Genomic DNA, 16,217 nt, shown 5'->3' on the forward strand with positions numbered 1-16,217 from the left:
GAGACACAGAATCTGAAGCAGGCTTCAGGTTCCGAGCTGTCAGCACAGAGCCTGATGTGGGGCTCGAACTCATGAACCATGAGATCATGACCTACGCTGAAGTCAGAGGCTCAACCGACTGAGCCACCCAGGTGCCCCAGGACGGTTTTTGTTTTTTTTTGTTTTTTTTGTTTGTTTGTTTTTTTTTGAGATTTTTCTTGTTTCTTGAGTTAGGCCTGTAGTGTTATAAACTTTGCTCTTAGAACAGCTTTTGCTGTATCCCAAAGATTTTGGACCATTGTATTTTCATTTGTCTACATGTATTTTTTTATTTCCTCTCTGATTTCTTGGTTAACCCATTCATTGTTTAGTAGCATGTTATTTAACTTCCATGTATCTGTGCTCTTTGCAGATTTTTTTCACATGGTTGATTTCTAGTTTCATAGTATTGTGGTCAGAAAAGATGCATGGGGGGGAACCTGGGTGGCTCAGTTGGTTAAGTGTCCAACTTTGGCTCAGGTCATGATCTCACTGTTCATGAATTCAAGCCCCTCATCGGGCTCTGTGCTGACAGCTCAGAGCCTGGAGCCTGCTTTGGATTTTGTGTCTCCCTCTCTCTCTGCCCCTCCCCCACTTGTGCTCTGTCTCTCTCCATCTCTCAAAGGTGAATAAACGTTAAAAAAAAATTAGAAAAGATGCACGGTATGACTTAGTCTGTCTGAATTTGTTTAGACTTGTTTTGTGGCCTACAATGGAGACTGATCCATGTGCACTAGGAAAGAATGTGTATTCTGTTGTTTTAGGATAGAATGTTCTGAATGTATCTGTTAAATCCATCTGGTCCAATGTGTCATTCAAAGCCACTGTTTCTTTGTTGACTTTCTGTTGGATGGTCTATCCGTTGAAATAAGTGGGGTTATGCATATGATTTTAAAATATCAAATGGGGTGCCTGCGTGACCCAGTTGGTTAAGTGTCCACCTCTTGATCTCAGCTCAGGTCTTGATCTCAGGATTGTGAGTTCAAGCCCCACTTTGGGCTCTGTGCAGGGCATGGAGCCTTCTTAAAAATCTATCTATCTATTTAAGAGAGAAAGAGAACATGAGTTGGGGAGGGGCAAAGGGAGCAAGACTCTTAAGCAGGCTCCATGCCCAGCACCAAGCCAGGCTCCCTCTCACAGATGTGAGATCATGGCTTGAGCTGAAATCAAGAGTCAGACGCTTAATTGACTGAGCCACCCAGGCACCCCACAAATAGGCCTACAGAGATTTTTAATTAAACAGTTCCTTTTTCTTTTCTTTTCTTTTTTTTTTTTTTTTCCAGAGGAGAAGACAGGGAACAGTTCCTTTTTCTATCCCTTCTCCACGAACCACTCCCTATCATACCCCATCCTCTTTGGTCCACCACACCTCTTTTCACTTTTTCTGCTATTTCTTGTTATTTAATTCCATGTTTCTTAGGAATGTTTCTATTGCAATTTCCTGACTCACCAATTTTAGGTATTATCTCCTGACTTCCTATCTTGGCACATCAAATTTCTCTCTTATACCCATGTCCCCTTCCTCCCATATACTTGGATCATAACTTTCATTTAATCCAGTCTTAATATTATGGATATTAATTCTTGAAGAGCCAAGTAGTTTGCCATGGTTATATTTCCTTTCTTGTTTGTTATTTTGTTTGTCCCAATTTTTCATTTGCTTTATTTTCATTGTGCCTATTCTCATTCTTTTCACATCCTCCAACAGCCTTTCCAAGTTTTCAAATAATCAAACCTGTCAAACAATGTATCAGTTTTCTTTTCTTTGAAGACCTCTCTTCAGCCCACTGTTCATTCAGCTATTATGCTACTGCTGCCATTTGGAGCAGTCTCCTGGGTCCTGTTTTGTCCTCTGATTCACTTTTATAATTTCTGTAAATGTTTGTTTATTTTTGAGAGAGAGAGAGACCGAGTGCAAGTGGGAGAGGGGCAGAGAGAGACGGAGACACAGAATTGAAGCAGGTTCCAGGCTCTAAGCTGTCAGCACAGAGCCTGATGCAGGGCTCAAACTCAAGAACCGCAAGATCATAACCTGAGCTGCAGTTAGACGCTTAACCGACTGAGTCACCCAGGGACCCCACACTTTTATATTTTAATGGATCATATTTTACAGTATCTTTTAAAGAAAGAGTACATTGGAAGGAAATATTCTGAGAACATCATGTATGAAATCTCTTTATTCTGCATGTATATTCAATTGATAATTAGACCAAGTATAGAAATCTATTTCGAAAACATTTTTATTCAGAATTTCAAAGCAGTTGGTCCATAGTCTTCTAGATCCAGGCCAAGAGCCTAACCTTTGTATGAAAACTACCACTACCTGCCTATAAGACTTTAACATTTTATCTTTATCATTAGTGTTCTTAAATTTCAGAATAATGTGTATATTTTTCTTTTAATTATTCTGGCCATTCAAGGGGCTCTTTCAATCTGGAAGCTTGTGGCTTTTAGTTCTGGGAAATTTTATTGCATTTCTGTGATAATTTTGACCCCAGCATTTTCTCATTTTTCTAGTAGAGTTTTGGATCTTCCAACTTGATCCTCTAAATTTCTCATTTTCTTCCTGTAATTCTACCTCTGCTTTTTCTTTCTATTCTTGGGAAATTTCTTTAATTTTTAAAAATATTTTATTTTTAGTAATTTCTACACCCAATGTGGGGCTCGAACTCACAACCCTGAGATCAAGAGTCTCTACCAACTGAGCCAGCTAGGTGCCCCCTCAAATTTCCTTAATTTTATCTTCCAGTCATTGAATATTTATTTTAAATTTCTGCCAGCTGTCTGTTGTTCTCTATTCCTTCTCCTCCTCCTCCTGCTGCTGCTGCTTCTGCTTCTTCTTCTTCTTCCTCTAAGTATATGCTGCCCTTATATTATATGAGGTAGAAGTTTATTTCTTGTATAAAGTGGATTCTGAGGGGCACAGTCCAGGGCTGAGGATATGTGATACTCTTAGGGTCCAAACTACTACCCTGCTTTTGATCATCCTCGTGCCTGTATTCCATCCTTTTGGTGACCCTGACCCTCTTAATGGCCATCAGGGCAAGGAGGAATGCCTCACACTTGAGCCTGTTAAGCATGTTTCCCACAACACAATAGCCAGCACTGAATCGTGTAGCCAAACCTCACTAAAATAGAGGCTGGAAAACATAAGCTAATTTATTTGATGCCGTAGCATTCCCATATAAAAATGAGGAGGAAGGGGAGAATGGGTGTTGAGACAGGCATCTTGAGTTGAACCTGCTACAAAACTCAAATCTCTAGGTGGCCCTAAAAAATCAATCTCCTTGGGGCACCTGCATGCCTCAGTCAGTTAAATGTCTGACTCTTGATTTCAGCTCAGGTCATGATCTCACACTTCATGGGATTGAGCCTAGTGTCAGGCTCTGTCCTGGCAGCATGGAATCTGCTTGGGATTCTCTCTTCCTCTCTCTGCCCCTCCCCTGCTCACATGTGTGTGTGTGTGTGTGTGTGTGTGTGTGTGTGTGTGTGTACGCACGCGCGCACACACACACACCCACACACATACACACTGTCTCTCTCAAAATAAATGAACAAACATTAAAAAAAAATCAGTTTCTAGGATTCTCCCAGCTGTAGAGTGGTGGGAGCACATTTACCTTGGCATATGGCAGAACAGCTTTCAGTGCAAATCATAAGGCGTCCTTTATACCAGGGTTGACAAACTTTTTCTTGAAGGCCCAGATAGTAAATGTTTTAGGCTTTGTGAGCCAAATGGTCTCTGTCACACCTTTTCAACTCTATCATTGTGGTGGGAAAGCCTCCCCAGATAATATGTAAACAAATAGGCATTGGCTGTATTCAGTAAAACTTTATTTACCAAAACAGGTAGCTGGCCCAAGAGCCTCACCTTGCCAACCTCTTATTTTTTAACTGAAAAAAAAAAAAAAAAAAAATTTTAATTTTTTTTTTGTTTGTTTTTTGTTTTGTTTTGTTTTTTGAGAGAGAGAGAGAGCAGGGGAGGGGCAGAAAGAGAGGGAGACACAGAATCTGAAGCAGGCTCCAGGTGCTGAGCTGTCAGCACAGAGCCCAACACAGGGCTTGAACTCACGAATCACAAGATCATGACCTGAGCCAAAGTTGAACGCTTAACCAACTGAGCCACCCAGGAACCCCAGCCAACCTCTGTTTTATATCTCAGTTTTCCATATACCACTTAATGAAAGTCTTAGTGCCCAAATAGCAACAGTACATGATTCTTGACTTTTTTCCCCTCTTATCCTTAATACAGTGATAGACCTGGACCCACTGGAGCAAAAAGGCCGAAGGCAATTTCTGTTCACCATGCTGAATGCACAAGATCCCGAACAAAGACAGTAAGTATCTGCTTTCCACTTTGAAAGAAGGGAGATATTATCCATTCAGGAAGTCAGGAGTTTTGTGCTGATATTGCATATTTTAATAACTTCCTTCATATTAATTTTCTCAGTGTATTTTTTATCTACTTGGATCTAATTTAGGTTTGTGACTACCTGATAAATTATATAATCTCATAGGTTTAATTCATTTCTCACCCATGCCAGCCCCTGAGAAGCACTATTTCTGTGGCAGCAACTACTTGAATACTAGCAGTGCCCTATGTGGAGTGGCCAAAACACTTTTTTTTTGAACTGTCCTTTTTGGTTTTATGTTTTTTCTTTTTTTTAATGCTTATTTATTTATTTTTAAGAGAGAGAGAGAGAGAACAGGCAGAGGAAAGGTAGAGAGAGAGGGGGAGACACAGAATCCGAAGCAGGCTCTAGGCTCTGAGCTGTCAGCACAGAGGCCGATGGGGGGCTTGAACTCAGGAACTGTGAGATCATGACCTGAGCCGAAGTCGGACACTTAACCGACTGAGCCACCCAGGTGCTCCTGTTTTTTCTTTTAAAGAGAGAGAGGGAGCATGAGCAGGGAGAAGGGCAGAGGGAGATAAAGACAGAATCTCAAGCAGGCTCCATGCTCAGCACAGAACCTGATGAGGGGCTTGATCCCACTACCCTGGTATCACAACCTGAGCTGAGATCAAGAGTCAGACACTCAACCGGCTGAACCACCCAGGCGCCCCTGGAAAAAAACACTTTGACATTCTCAGAAAATTTGATTTATTTCTCACAAACACGGTACCATTGCTAGCTTACCAAATATTATGTCTTTATAATATTAATTTCATATTTATATTTTAAAAATCATTACAGGATTACTTTGATGTAACTGGAGTCAATCTTAGGCCTACTACCAATTTTAGGAAGATGTCCTTTTTATTCATATGAGATGAAGAGGCCTCCATTTAGAGGTTCCAGATGAAATGCACAGGACATACTTCTAAGAAAATTATGCATTGTTTAGCTGAAATTTGAAATTCAAATTTAAGTGGGCATCTGTTTTTGTTTGTTTGTTTGTTTGTTTTTTGGCAAGACCCAGCAATGCTGCCTCCTTTTCAAGTATGTGGGTAAGAAATAATACAGGGCTGGTGTTTTAGCCCAATAAATTTGTTTAATTTGCATTTACTTTGTCTCCAGTTAGTCATAGAAAGGATTGACAAAGGAGCCACTGAAATAAACAGTGAGTCTGACTTCAATGTCATTGTGGACTTAAACAGCAGCTTATTAGTAACTTTTGGGAATGGAAAGCATTTTGGTTGTTCCCCTTCTGCATCAGTGTTAAATTTAGCTATTTCATTTCTTTGTTCTCTCTCAGCATTCTTAGAATACTCCCTCCCTTCATTGCCTTACAGTGGTAGTCTCTTTCTTTTCTTTTTGTACTCAACTTTTCTACTCAATTTTAGATTTCAGTTGATTTTACCTTTCTTTTTGCCAGTGTCGTGCAGTGGACAGAACATTGGCTTTGTAACCAGACAGACTTGGTTTTGAATCCTGACTCTCCCGCTTACTAGCTCTCTGATGGTCGAATTTTATTTAACTTGAAGGCTCCTTTGAGGATACAATTGAAATAACATAGTTTATCTAAAGCACTTGGTATTGTGGCCTGTATGTAGTAATGCTGGTTAACATCCCTTTCCTGGGAAAATTGGGGTCCGGAGTCAGCATTATCTCTTCTGTATATCAGTAAGGGTACAGAATATCAGTAAGGATCCAGAAACATCCTCACATATGAATGTTGCTTAAAGGGCTAAGAATGTATCATTTTGGTGGTGCCTGGCATGCATCTCACAACTCTTGATCTCGGGGTCATGAGTTCATGCCCCACATTGGGAGTAGAGCTTCAGAAAAAAATAAAAAGAATGTGTCATTTTTGGAATTTCTTTTTGTTAGCTCAATCATGCTTAGCTGTGATTTTAAGAGCTTGAATTTTTAGCCTTAGTCTTGCCCCTTAGCACTATTAGCCATCAGTATTTGCTTTTAAAAAATTAATAGGGATACAGAATGTCCAGAATAGGCAAACCCAGAGAGATGGAAAGTGGATTTGTGGTTTCCTGGAGCTGAGGGGAGAACGGGATACAGCTGCTTGGTGCCTCTCGGATTTCTTCTTGAGGGGATGAGCACGGTTTGGAATTAGACAGTGGTGACAGTTGGGCAACAACATGAATTTACGAGAACACACTGAATTGTACACTTCAAAGTGGTTAAAACAGCGAATTTATGCATGAATTTTATCTCAAATAATTGAATAGGTACTAGTTTCTAGAATTAAGCATCCTTCCTCACTAGGCCAAGTCAAGGTAATAATGATTGCTGTTGACCACTCACTGCTTGCGAGGCAGGGCTGTGTGCCCTCTGGAGTCCTGTTCCCAGATTTGCAATTCTTAAGGAATATGCTTTCACTTTCACAAAATGTATTGTTTTGTAATTCTGTATTCTTTCTGTTTTCCTTTATTCGGGCTTGATACCCAACTTTTATTTAAAAACCTAAAAACTCTTCTTCTCCTATAATGTTGGTTTTTGCGCAAACACCTGCACTGCCCGTATCAGATCTTTCATCAGAGTTGTAAACTATCTTGAAAGGCATTCTATCCCAACAGTTTGGAGTCAACTTGATATAGATTATCTTGAGTCTTAGTTCTGTCTTCTCCAGGCCTGTTGTTGCTTTAAAATACACCAACTCCTTACTCTTCTGCCATTACAGTCTTGTAAAATGGAGGCAAGGGAAAAATGATTGAGGGAAAACATTGTATAATTTATGATTATGGTTATCTTTATATATGTATTTTAAGCCTTAGGGTATCGGTAGTACTGAGTTAAATGGAATTTTTTTCTCCTTTAGTTTAAAGTTTACAGTGGTAAGCGATCCTATGGACGAGGAGAAGAAAGAATGTCAAGAAGTGGGATATGCGTTTCTGGAACTGTGGCAGATCATGGAGTCGGGAAGAGACCTTGTAGAGCAAGAGCTAGACAGTGAGTAATACCGTGTCATGCTTCTCAGCTTCAATTATTGCTAAGGAAATCAGCCTAATCATGAATACTTTTCCTGATTTACCTTCGGTATGTAATTACCGTTATGAAGTGGATGATACAAACTGGATCCAAATCCCTATGGCTCTACTTTTTCCAGAAATGAAAGTAGTCACTTGTGTATTTTAGCCCATGTACCTCATGACAATTAGAATACAATCTATTAGGAATCCCCAGTGTTTGAAATGAGGGAATTTTGAAAAGACAAGTACAATTTCCATCAAATTTAAAGATCAGAATGCCTGATTTCTCTTAAGCATGTGAGGTTTGTAAAGGCAGCTGATACCCTCCGCTTTTAATGTGTGACCTTGCACACTGTCTCTTCAGCAGACACCAACTCTCCTGCTACCTCATGCCTCATGGTATTTCTTACCAAGTCTTGACCATACGGCTTTGGAAATGTCTTGACTGCATCCCCACTACTGTAATAGTTTTCTTTTTTTAAAGTTTATGTAGTTTTGAGAGAGAGAGAGAGAGAGAGAGAGAGCACGAGCACAAGCTGGGGGGGCGGGGAGCCCAGACAGAGGGAGACAGAGGAGAAGTGGGCTCCTTGCTGATAGCAGAATGTCCGATGTAGGGCTCGAACTCAAACCGTGAGATCATGACCTGAGCCAAAGCCGGACACTTAACTGACTGAACCATCCAGGCGTCCCCGTAATAGTTTTCTAAACTGGTCTCTCTGCCACTGGTTTCTTCCACCCCATTTCCATCTGCTATAGCGTTTCTGTACAAAAAGTTTGTACAGAACTTCTCTGTACACCACATTCTTCTTAAATCCATTTTCAACATTGTTTGCTGTTAAGACTGGCACAGTTTTAAAAATATTTTCATTTGAATGCCTTTACGTGGGCCCTACTCCATCCAGTCCCCACTGCTCTCTTACTGTATATACCTGGGGATTTCACGCATTTACCGTATCTGCTAGGCTGTAGTGGGCACTTAAAATCACACACTACACCAGTGGTTTTCAAATTTCCAGTCATAATCAAGTAATGGGTGGTGATATTAAATGAGTAAGTCATGACCAGAATTGGGAGCGGGGAGACTGTAGAAAATATCAGAGAGCATGGCATATAGATTAAGTATTTTGTGACACTTTCTTACATACGTTATGTATTGAATCATGATCTAAAATTTTTATTAATTATAATAAAAAAATTGAGGAATACTCTTCAGACCAGGGGTTACAAAGTTCAAACTAGCTGGTAGACAAGATTCTTCATTATATTCCTCTAGTACCTTTCCAACTGAGGTACCGGGCAAGCGGTGTGACCTGTCTATGCCTGTGTCCTCAACTATAAGATGAGAATAGCAGTCGCGTCCTCATAGGGATGTCACAAGGATGGAAGGAATTCTCTGAGGGTCGAGGGAGAAGGAAGGGTCAAGGGAGAAGAATGTTCGGGACAGCAGAAGCTTGCTGGGCACATGGCGAGTGGGGTCTTTTAGCGGTTTTCCAACTTGGACCTCTGAGTTCTATTCCCGTCCCCATTCCCTGACATGCAGCGCTCTTCCTGACTTCTCTGCCCTTTGCATGTAAGGAAAATCCCCCTGGTCGTGACCTGAGAATTTCTAAAGCCAATGAATGTGTCTCAATTATTTTGACAGAAAAATTTACAGTAATTTCCTTGTTATGGCTATCCTTCCACTCAGGCTTTAATCCTATTGGTCTGATTTTAAAAACAAAACATTGCTGTCCAGCCCTGCAGCTCCCTTCCCTCTGAGCACGTTAAAACTCGGCTCCGTGCAAATTGTCCTGAGTGGTAAGTCAGTGCAGTGCTGTTTTGGCACCTCCTGCACTGTTCAATTAAGGTCAAGTTTTCATCCACTTAATTGACTCTGTTCTTACCAATTTTCCGATTGTCAAATCCAGTTGGTTTCCTTATTCATCCTGCTTGACCTTTCTAAATTTCTATTATTATTGCTCATTCTCCTTTTTAAACTCCATTCTCCCTTGTTTTAGGCCGTTTCAACTTTCTGTATCGTCCTGTGGGGGATCCTTCTGTTTCTTTACAGCTTCTTCCTGGGTTTGAATGTTGGGATTCTCCTGGTTCAATTTGTGGCCTTTTCTCCACACACCCTCCCCCTGGGGGTTTGCATTCACTCCTGGGGTTTTAATCTAAAAATGATCTCAAATCTAGGTTACCAGTCTAGATTTTATTTAAAATCTAGTAGACCAAGTGACTACTTCTCTGTTCTCATAGTACCCAAAATTTGCCTTGAATACAACTTTGTACCTTGCATTCCTTCTTACCTACCATCCAGTTATCCAAGTTAGAATGGTCATCCTGGATTTGGACCTACTCCTCTCACCCAGGATTTCATCACAAAATTTTATTTTTTACTTTTTTTTTTAATTTAGTTTGAGATAGGGGTGCCCAGGTGGCTCAGTCAGTTAAGTGTTCGACTTCAGCTCAGGTCATGATCTCGTGGCTCGTGAGTTCGAGCCCCACCCTGGGTTCTGCACTGACAGCTCAGAGCCTGGAGCCTGCTTGGGATTCTGTGTCTCCCTCTCTCTCTGGCCCTCCCTGGCTTGTGCTCTCTCTCTCAAAGAATAAACAAACATTAAAAACAATTAAATTGTTTTGAGAGTGAGCACACACAAGAGAGCATGAGTGGGGGAGAGGCAGAGAGAGAGAATCCCAAGCAGGCTCCACACCATCCAGCACAGAGCCCAACACGGCTTGAATCCACAAACCATGAGATCATGACCTGAGCTGAAATCAAGAGTTGGACACTTCACTGAGCCACCCAGGAGCCCCTATTTTTAGCTCTTAAACGTTCTGAATCTGCCCTTCTCTCTCCACCCTGTTATACTTCAGACCCCTTCATTTCTCTCCTGTATTGCTACAGCAGCCTCATAACTACCCTCCCTGATACACTCATGCTCCCAGTTATAGTCTCCAAATAACGGCGAGAACTAGAACTCAAAAATCACTACGTCTAGGACACCAGTTAAAATCACGTTCCTCACAAGACAGGCCTTTATGGTTGGGCCCCTGCTTATCTACGCGGCTTCGCTCCTACCACTTCTCGCACCTTTCCGAACTCCTTGTGTTCTCGTGTCTTGGCCCGCGCTCGGAAGAGCTTACTTTCTAGATTCAGTTCAGGGATCGTCTCCAGACCACCTCTTCTACTTCCTCCACGCCGGCCAGGGTGGGTGCCGCTTCCGTGCGTCCACAAAGCACCTTGAGTTTTCATCGCAGCCCCCCTCACCCCCACCCTGTACTGTGCTGGGAGGGCCTCACCCTCCTTCCCTTCCACTAGGTCGAGCCCCAAGGAGGAACTTCAGTGCCGCCGCCGCCTGCCACGGCACACTGCAGGTATGTAAGTGCTTTTTAACTGAATGATGCTGCCGCCTGACAGGCTTCCTTTTCTTTTCCCGACAGTTGTCAGCCCTGAAGATCAGGCCACCCGGATAGGAAGGCTGAAGGTATCCCTTCAAGCTGCCGCCGCCCTCGACGCCATTTACAAGGAGATGACAGAAGTTACACTTTCGTGATGGAGCAAGTACTATTCCGTTCTAAACTCTCTGAGGGAACCGCAGTAAAAAGTCTCTTATAAAGTAACTTGCTATGCCGTGAATTTGGTTTACTGTGATGTCTGGTCTTTCCACCTAATGACGAAAGCTTAGAACCAAGTTACTTTTTGTGACCCTCACTGGATAAACGCATTATTCTCCAAGGTCTTAGCGCTCTCACGGGTGAGAAGAGGACCTGCCCTCAGGAACTGCGAAAGGACGGTCACAAAAGGTGACTTTACAAAAACAAAACAACAACAAAAAAAACCACAGTTTATTTATCTTTTAGTTCTTCCAAAATTGAAAATATCAAGTCCTACTGCTAAGGAGAAAAAAAACAAACAAACAAAATCCGAGACCCCTCCCCCCCTCTTCTCTTAAGGTCACAGAACACAGGAGGAACTGCAGCGGGACAGGTGGGTACAGAGAACCGGGAGGGGGAGGGTGGCAAGATAAACTCCCCGAATACTTAAAAAGCTGTTCGACAGAAACTGTGATAAATACAGGACAATGCAAGACAAGTAAAAATAAGGAGCAGCAGTGACGAGAGGCTGTGTTGTAGACGTGGCCTCCCTTCCTCTTCTCTTTTCTCATCAGGGTATTCTAGGCCCAAGGCATGACCTGCCCCTTCCAGATCTAAATGTTGATTCCTCTGAGCCTCCTCCTAGATTTCACTAGAAGCAGTGTTGTGAGGCACGACCATTCTTCCTCAGACACATCAGAAAAGGACCAGTGGTGACTTTGCTTCTACCATTGTACCCTGTGTGAATTTGTAAGGAGGATGAAACCGAGCCAGGGGGTGTCCCTGCTTCTTGTCTTCCAAGGCAGCAGAAACACCTCTATCGGCACGAGGCAAACAGGCAGGAAAACTCAGGTGGAGGTACCGGCCCGATCTGCCCTCACTAGCTCAAGTGGTATGGTTTATCACAACTATCAGCAAATTCCAAGAACCTTTTCTTGAGCACTGCAAAGATGGAACTTAAAAGAGATGTGAGGAAGGTCATGGCAGTGGGGCAGGATGGAGGACTGAATCTGCTGGTCAAGAACCATGGTACAGGTAGTTAGGGGTCACCTCGTACCAATGTCTTGGAAACATAGCTTTGAGACATCAAAGAGTAAGATGTCAGAAGCCATCGATGTCCTGGCGGAAGGTGACAGGAAGAGAGAGGAATGAAACGGTATTTATCAACAGCGGAAGCCTCTGCCCTTCTTCAAGAACACCTCCTCCCTTGCCATCTGGATGGGGCCACTGGCACGTGTCCTGGTGGGCCTGGAATTCCCCGAGTAGATTGGTCCACACAAATGGCCCCCTAAACCCATAAACACAAATGGCAAAACTTCAAAAGGAAAAAAAAAAAAAAGGAAAAATACAGTTTCTATGTCATGTAAAATTTGTAGGGGTTGGCTGGATAAAGAATGGAGCTGAGGACCAGAGTTCAGAAGTTACTTCCTCTTTTTCTTGGGGGGTGCAGAGCTGTGTCTGGAACCACGGTTAGAGCCACGGCCTGAGCTGTGCACAGATGCCTTCCTCTTCCGGCTCATACTTCGACTCTGTTCTTCTTCTTCCTCGTAACGACTTTCACGGTCCGCTGAACAGGAGAAAAGAGGCATTACTAGTTAGCTACAGGGTAACTTTGGTACCTAACAGTACTTAATAGCATGAAGTAACACAGGGAATGTCCTCTGGAGTCAAGTATGTTTTAATCTCAGTCACGTATTAGTTGTGTGATCTCAGGCAAGTACTTAACTTTCCTGAGCCTTGGTTTATGTTATTTACACAACAGAAAATTGTTCTAGGATTAAATAAGGTAGCCTATGCAAAGTACGGATCCCGATGCTTGGGGTCCAGTAGATAGTGTTCCCCTTTCACCTTTAACTGCTATCTAGCATTTGGTTTCAGAGTAACTAAACCACTATTACAAAAACCTCCCTAACCTGGAAGAGGCCCAGAAAGTTTGACTATTATAGGACTTAGACTTGGAAACTGAATAGCCTAATTCTTCCAAGACTATGTGGCTATCATAGCTACAGGCCCACTGCGGCTGTGAGCAGATGAAGAATGACAGAGTCACGTCACTTGGAGGGTATGGACACATTCCAGAACTCATTTGCTTGTCTGGCTGATGAACTTGGAGCTATAGCTCCCCATCAGTTTCGCAGTGTTCTTTTGGTACTCTTCTTAGGCCAAAAAAAATCTCAAAATACTAAAATCCATTAGAAATTTGTGCTTCAAAAATAACAAAGTTTACCTTTTCGGGCTTCTTCCTCCAGTTCATCCCAATCCTTTCCACTCTCTTCTTCACTGCCTAATGATTCCTTGGAATAGTCTGGAATAAAATTAAGCATTAGTCATTAGACAGGAATGGAATGACAGAATTCTTCCCTCCTTTATGGGGTCCAGAAATGATAGATTAGAAAGCCATGAAACATTTTCCCTATAGAGACTAACCTGATTCTTCAGCTTCTGATGAATAATCTTCATCACTATCCTCCTCCTCCTCTTCATAGTCGTCTTCTGAAGGATTGAAAGTCTCATCTTCGATTTCAGACTCTGAATCCCCTTCCTCAGCATCACTCCCCTGGTGAGTTACAGTTGGAGAGCATAATACTATTTACTCGGTTCTTTTTTTGACCTTCACTTTATTAACCTAATTCAACCCACCTAGCACCCCAGCATTATTTCCATATTACATGAAAAAAACCCAAAAAACCTGAGTGACCAAAAGATAAATAGGACTAATTTATAATTACTAGTAAGGTGCGATTACTAAATATCTAGTTTGTTATTTCTTAAAAATTCACTTCATCCTTCCTCACCCAGGAAAATTAACCAGAGATACTCACGGAAATAATGCATTATGCAGAGGTGGGAGAATCATTTTTTAGAAAAACAATTTTTGCAAAATGCCCTAAACTTACACCTGAAACTATTATTACACTGTATGTTAATTATACTTCAGTCAAAAAAACCAAGAACTCAAAATGCCCTGAAGAATTTTTTCCCAATACTAAGAGTCTCCTTAAAAGAACAATTTTGCAATTTCAAAGAAATCTCAGTGGTACTACCAGTCTCCAATTAATTTATCAGCTACCTGTAAAACTAACTAGGAGAACAGCACAGTAATACTAAGCTCCCATTTGATCTGGTCCTGTACGTACTACTTCTGTAGCATTTCCTAGCAGCCTGATGGTAATGGGCAACACTATGTACCGGAAAAGAAACCCCACACTCACGCACCTCACCCTCAGGTTCTAGGAAAGACCAGCCACCTTGTTCGAAGAAGCCCTCAGGGTCATCAACAATGGTCTTCATGATTTTAGTCCAGTTGAGGGACTGTACTCCTTCTGTGTACTTTAGGTCACAGGAACTAAGAGACAGGACATGAGTCAAAGTCAATCCTCCGTATTTTCCGAGAATGCACTGTGTCCTCTTGCTCATTAGTATCTCTGAAGAGCAGACATTCTCTGTACTAGGCCACCAGAATAGACCCAAATGGCTGATATGTGGACTCCCAGAGACCAGCCCTCATGACAGAGCAGCATTCCGATGGAAGCAAGCTTTGTCCCTCCACAAAGGTCAGCCTCTCCCAGTTTTCCATTTTCTTTCTTAAGCACCAATTTCCCTGTTCCTCCTTTTGGCCTCTCCTCCTCACCTATGCTTTCCCCTGATTCTACCCTTATTTGCAAGTAGTCTCAACTTATAACCACTTCTGCGCTTACTTTTCAGCTCTGATTGCACATATGACTGCAGTTAAGAAAAGGCAGCTGGCCCTAGCTTTCCCTCCTCAATCTTCCACTGCTTTCTTATGTATTGTTCATTTGATGCAAGGTATATTCGAAGGTAGGAGTAAGTTTCTTGTTTAGTACCTAAAGTGCTAAGAAAATGTGCAAGTAACTTTCTTTTTTTAAATGTTTGAGAAAGAGCAGGGGAGAGGCAGTGAGAGAGACACAGAATCTGAAGCAGGCTCCAGGCTCTGAGCTGTCAGTGCAGAGCCCGACACAGACACTGAACTAATGAAGGGTGAGATCGTGACCTGAGCCAAAGTTAGATGCTTAACTGACTGGGCCACCGAGGCACCCCTCAAATGACTTCCTTTTTGTCCACTTCTGTTGAGGAAAGCTCAATCAATTCAAGTGGGTGGGAAGGAAGAGAGAAATGAAAAAAACAAAAAACCACAACCAAAAAACCCCAAAAAGAAATGACAATAGTGAGTATCACTAGAAGAAAGCTTCACAAAACCTGAGAACCACTGCCACAAATCCATTATAGGCCTCATCATATACACTATAACTTGCACATCGGGCCATGATGGACGGAATAACAAGAACTAGATTTACCTTTCCAATTTAAATTACTAGAAAACCAAACAAAATATAAAACAGCTTTCAAACACTGGATAAAAAGAACCATAGGACTGGGGCACGTGGGTAGCTCAGTTGGGTAAGCATCCGACTTTGGCTCAGATCATGATCTTGCGCTTTGTGAGTTCAAGCCCCGAATTGGGCTCTGTGCTGACGGCTCAGAGCCTGGGGCCTACTTGAGATTCTGTGTCTCCTCCTCTCTCTGTACCTCCCCCATTTGTGATCTGTTTCTGTCTCTTAAAAATAAATAAACCTTTCAAAAAAAAAAAAAAAAAGAAGCATAGGACTATAGTCCCCAAAAGGAGGGAACACACAGGGTTTTGTTTTATAACTGCCCTAGTTTTCTGCCTGGAGGCAGTTCCCAGGCTGCTATGTAGGGAGGGGAACCCAATCAGAACCTGAGAGAAAGAGAAGTATTTGGGGATGCTGATACAGCTAGAATTTTTGAAGCTGAGAGTACTGGAGAAGAGAATGACAGAAAAAGCTCTGGAGATGTGCAGAGGGATCCCTTTCAGTCTGTGGCCAAGAACTAATCTGCACATACATGAGAGGAAATTAACCGGAGCTCAGCAAAGAAGCACTGGAAAGCAGTTGGCCACACAATTCCCAGATCTCATACCAAACTGGAAATAGTTCCTGGTCCTACCAGCTTTAACAGAAAGACCTTAAAACACACAGGGAATCAGAGTGCTTAGAAGAGTACTGCCTCAGCAGTGGGCAGATTAGTCCTAGACTAAAAGCTGTTCTGAACCAGCACTAATGACATTTGAGAACAAGTTCTGAAAGATGAAGTGGTATCCAACTCACTTAACTATATCATCGAATGAAGTCTAGAAAAAAATTGTAAAGCCTAGCACCCAGCGTGCCTGGGTGGCTCAGTTGGTGGTTAAGTGTCTGACTCTTGATTTTGC

The 16,217-nt window shown here is 42.2% G+C and overlaps 2 protein-coding genes across 7 annotated transcripts in view; one reads left to right on the forward strand and one right to left on the reverse strand.

Moving 5' to 3' along the window:
• The window catches only part of RPGRIP1 (RPGR interacting protein 1), an 89,120-nt gene extending 76,808 nt beyond the window's left edge, over positions 1-12,312 (forward strand). For all 6 annotated transcript variants that reach the window (XM_019430580.2, XM_019430581.2, XM_019430583.2 and 3 more), the window contains 3 exons: positions 4,271-4,355; positions 7,240-7,370; positions 10,814-12,312. In XM_019430580.2, coding sequence (XP_019286125.2) covers positions 4,271-4,355; positions 7,240-7,370; positions 10,814-10,926 — 329 coding nt within the window. In that variant the 3' untranslated portion in view covers positions 10,927-12,312. The remainder of the gene's footprint in view (positions 1-4,270; positions 4,356-7,239; positions 7,371-10,813) is intronic.
• The window catches only part of SUPT16H (SPT16 homolog, facilitates chromatin remodeling subunit), a 39,346-nt gene continuing 34,329 nt past the window's right edge, over positions 11,201-16,217 (reverse strand). Inside the window, exons 23-26 of the mRNA XM_019430588.2 lie at positions 14,183-14,312; positions 13,394-13,523; positions 13,194-13,271; positions 11,201-12,533 (exon numbers count right to left, since the gene is read on the reverse strand). Coding sequence (XP_019286133.1) covers positions 12,388-12,533; positions 13,194-13,271; positions 13,394-13,523; positions 14,183-14,312 — 484 coding nt within the window. The 3' untranslated portion in view covers positions 11,201-12,387. The remainder of the gene's footprint in view (positions 12,534-13,193; positions 13,272-13,393; positions 13,524-14,182; positions 14,313-16,217) is intronic.

The sequence above is a fragment of the Panthera pardus genome, unplaced genomic scaffold, assembly GCF_024362965.1.
Source record: "Panthera pardus isolate Hobbes unplaced genomic scaffold, ASM2436296v1 HiC_scaffold_24, whole genome shotgun sequence".
NCBI lineage: Eukaryota > Metazoa > Chordata > Mammalia > Carnivora > Felidae > Panthera > Panthera pardus.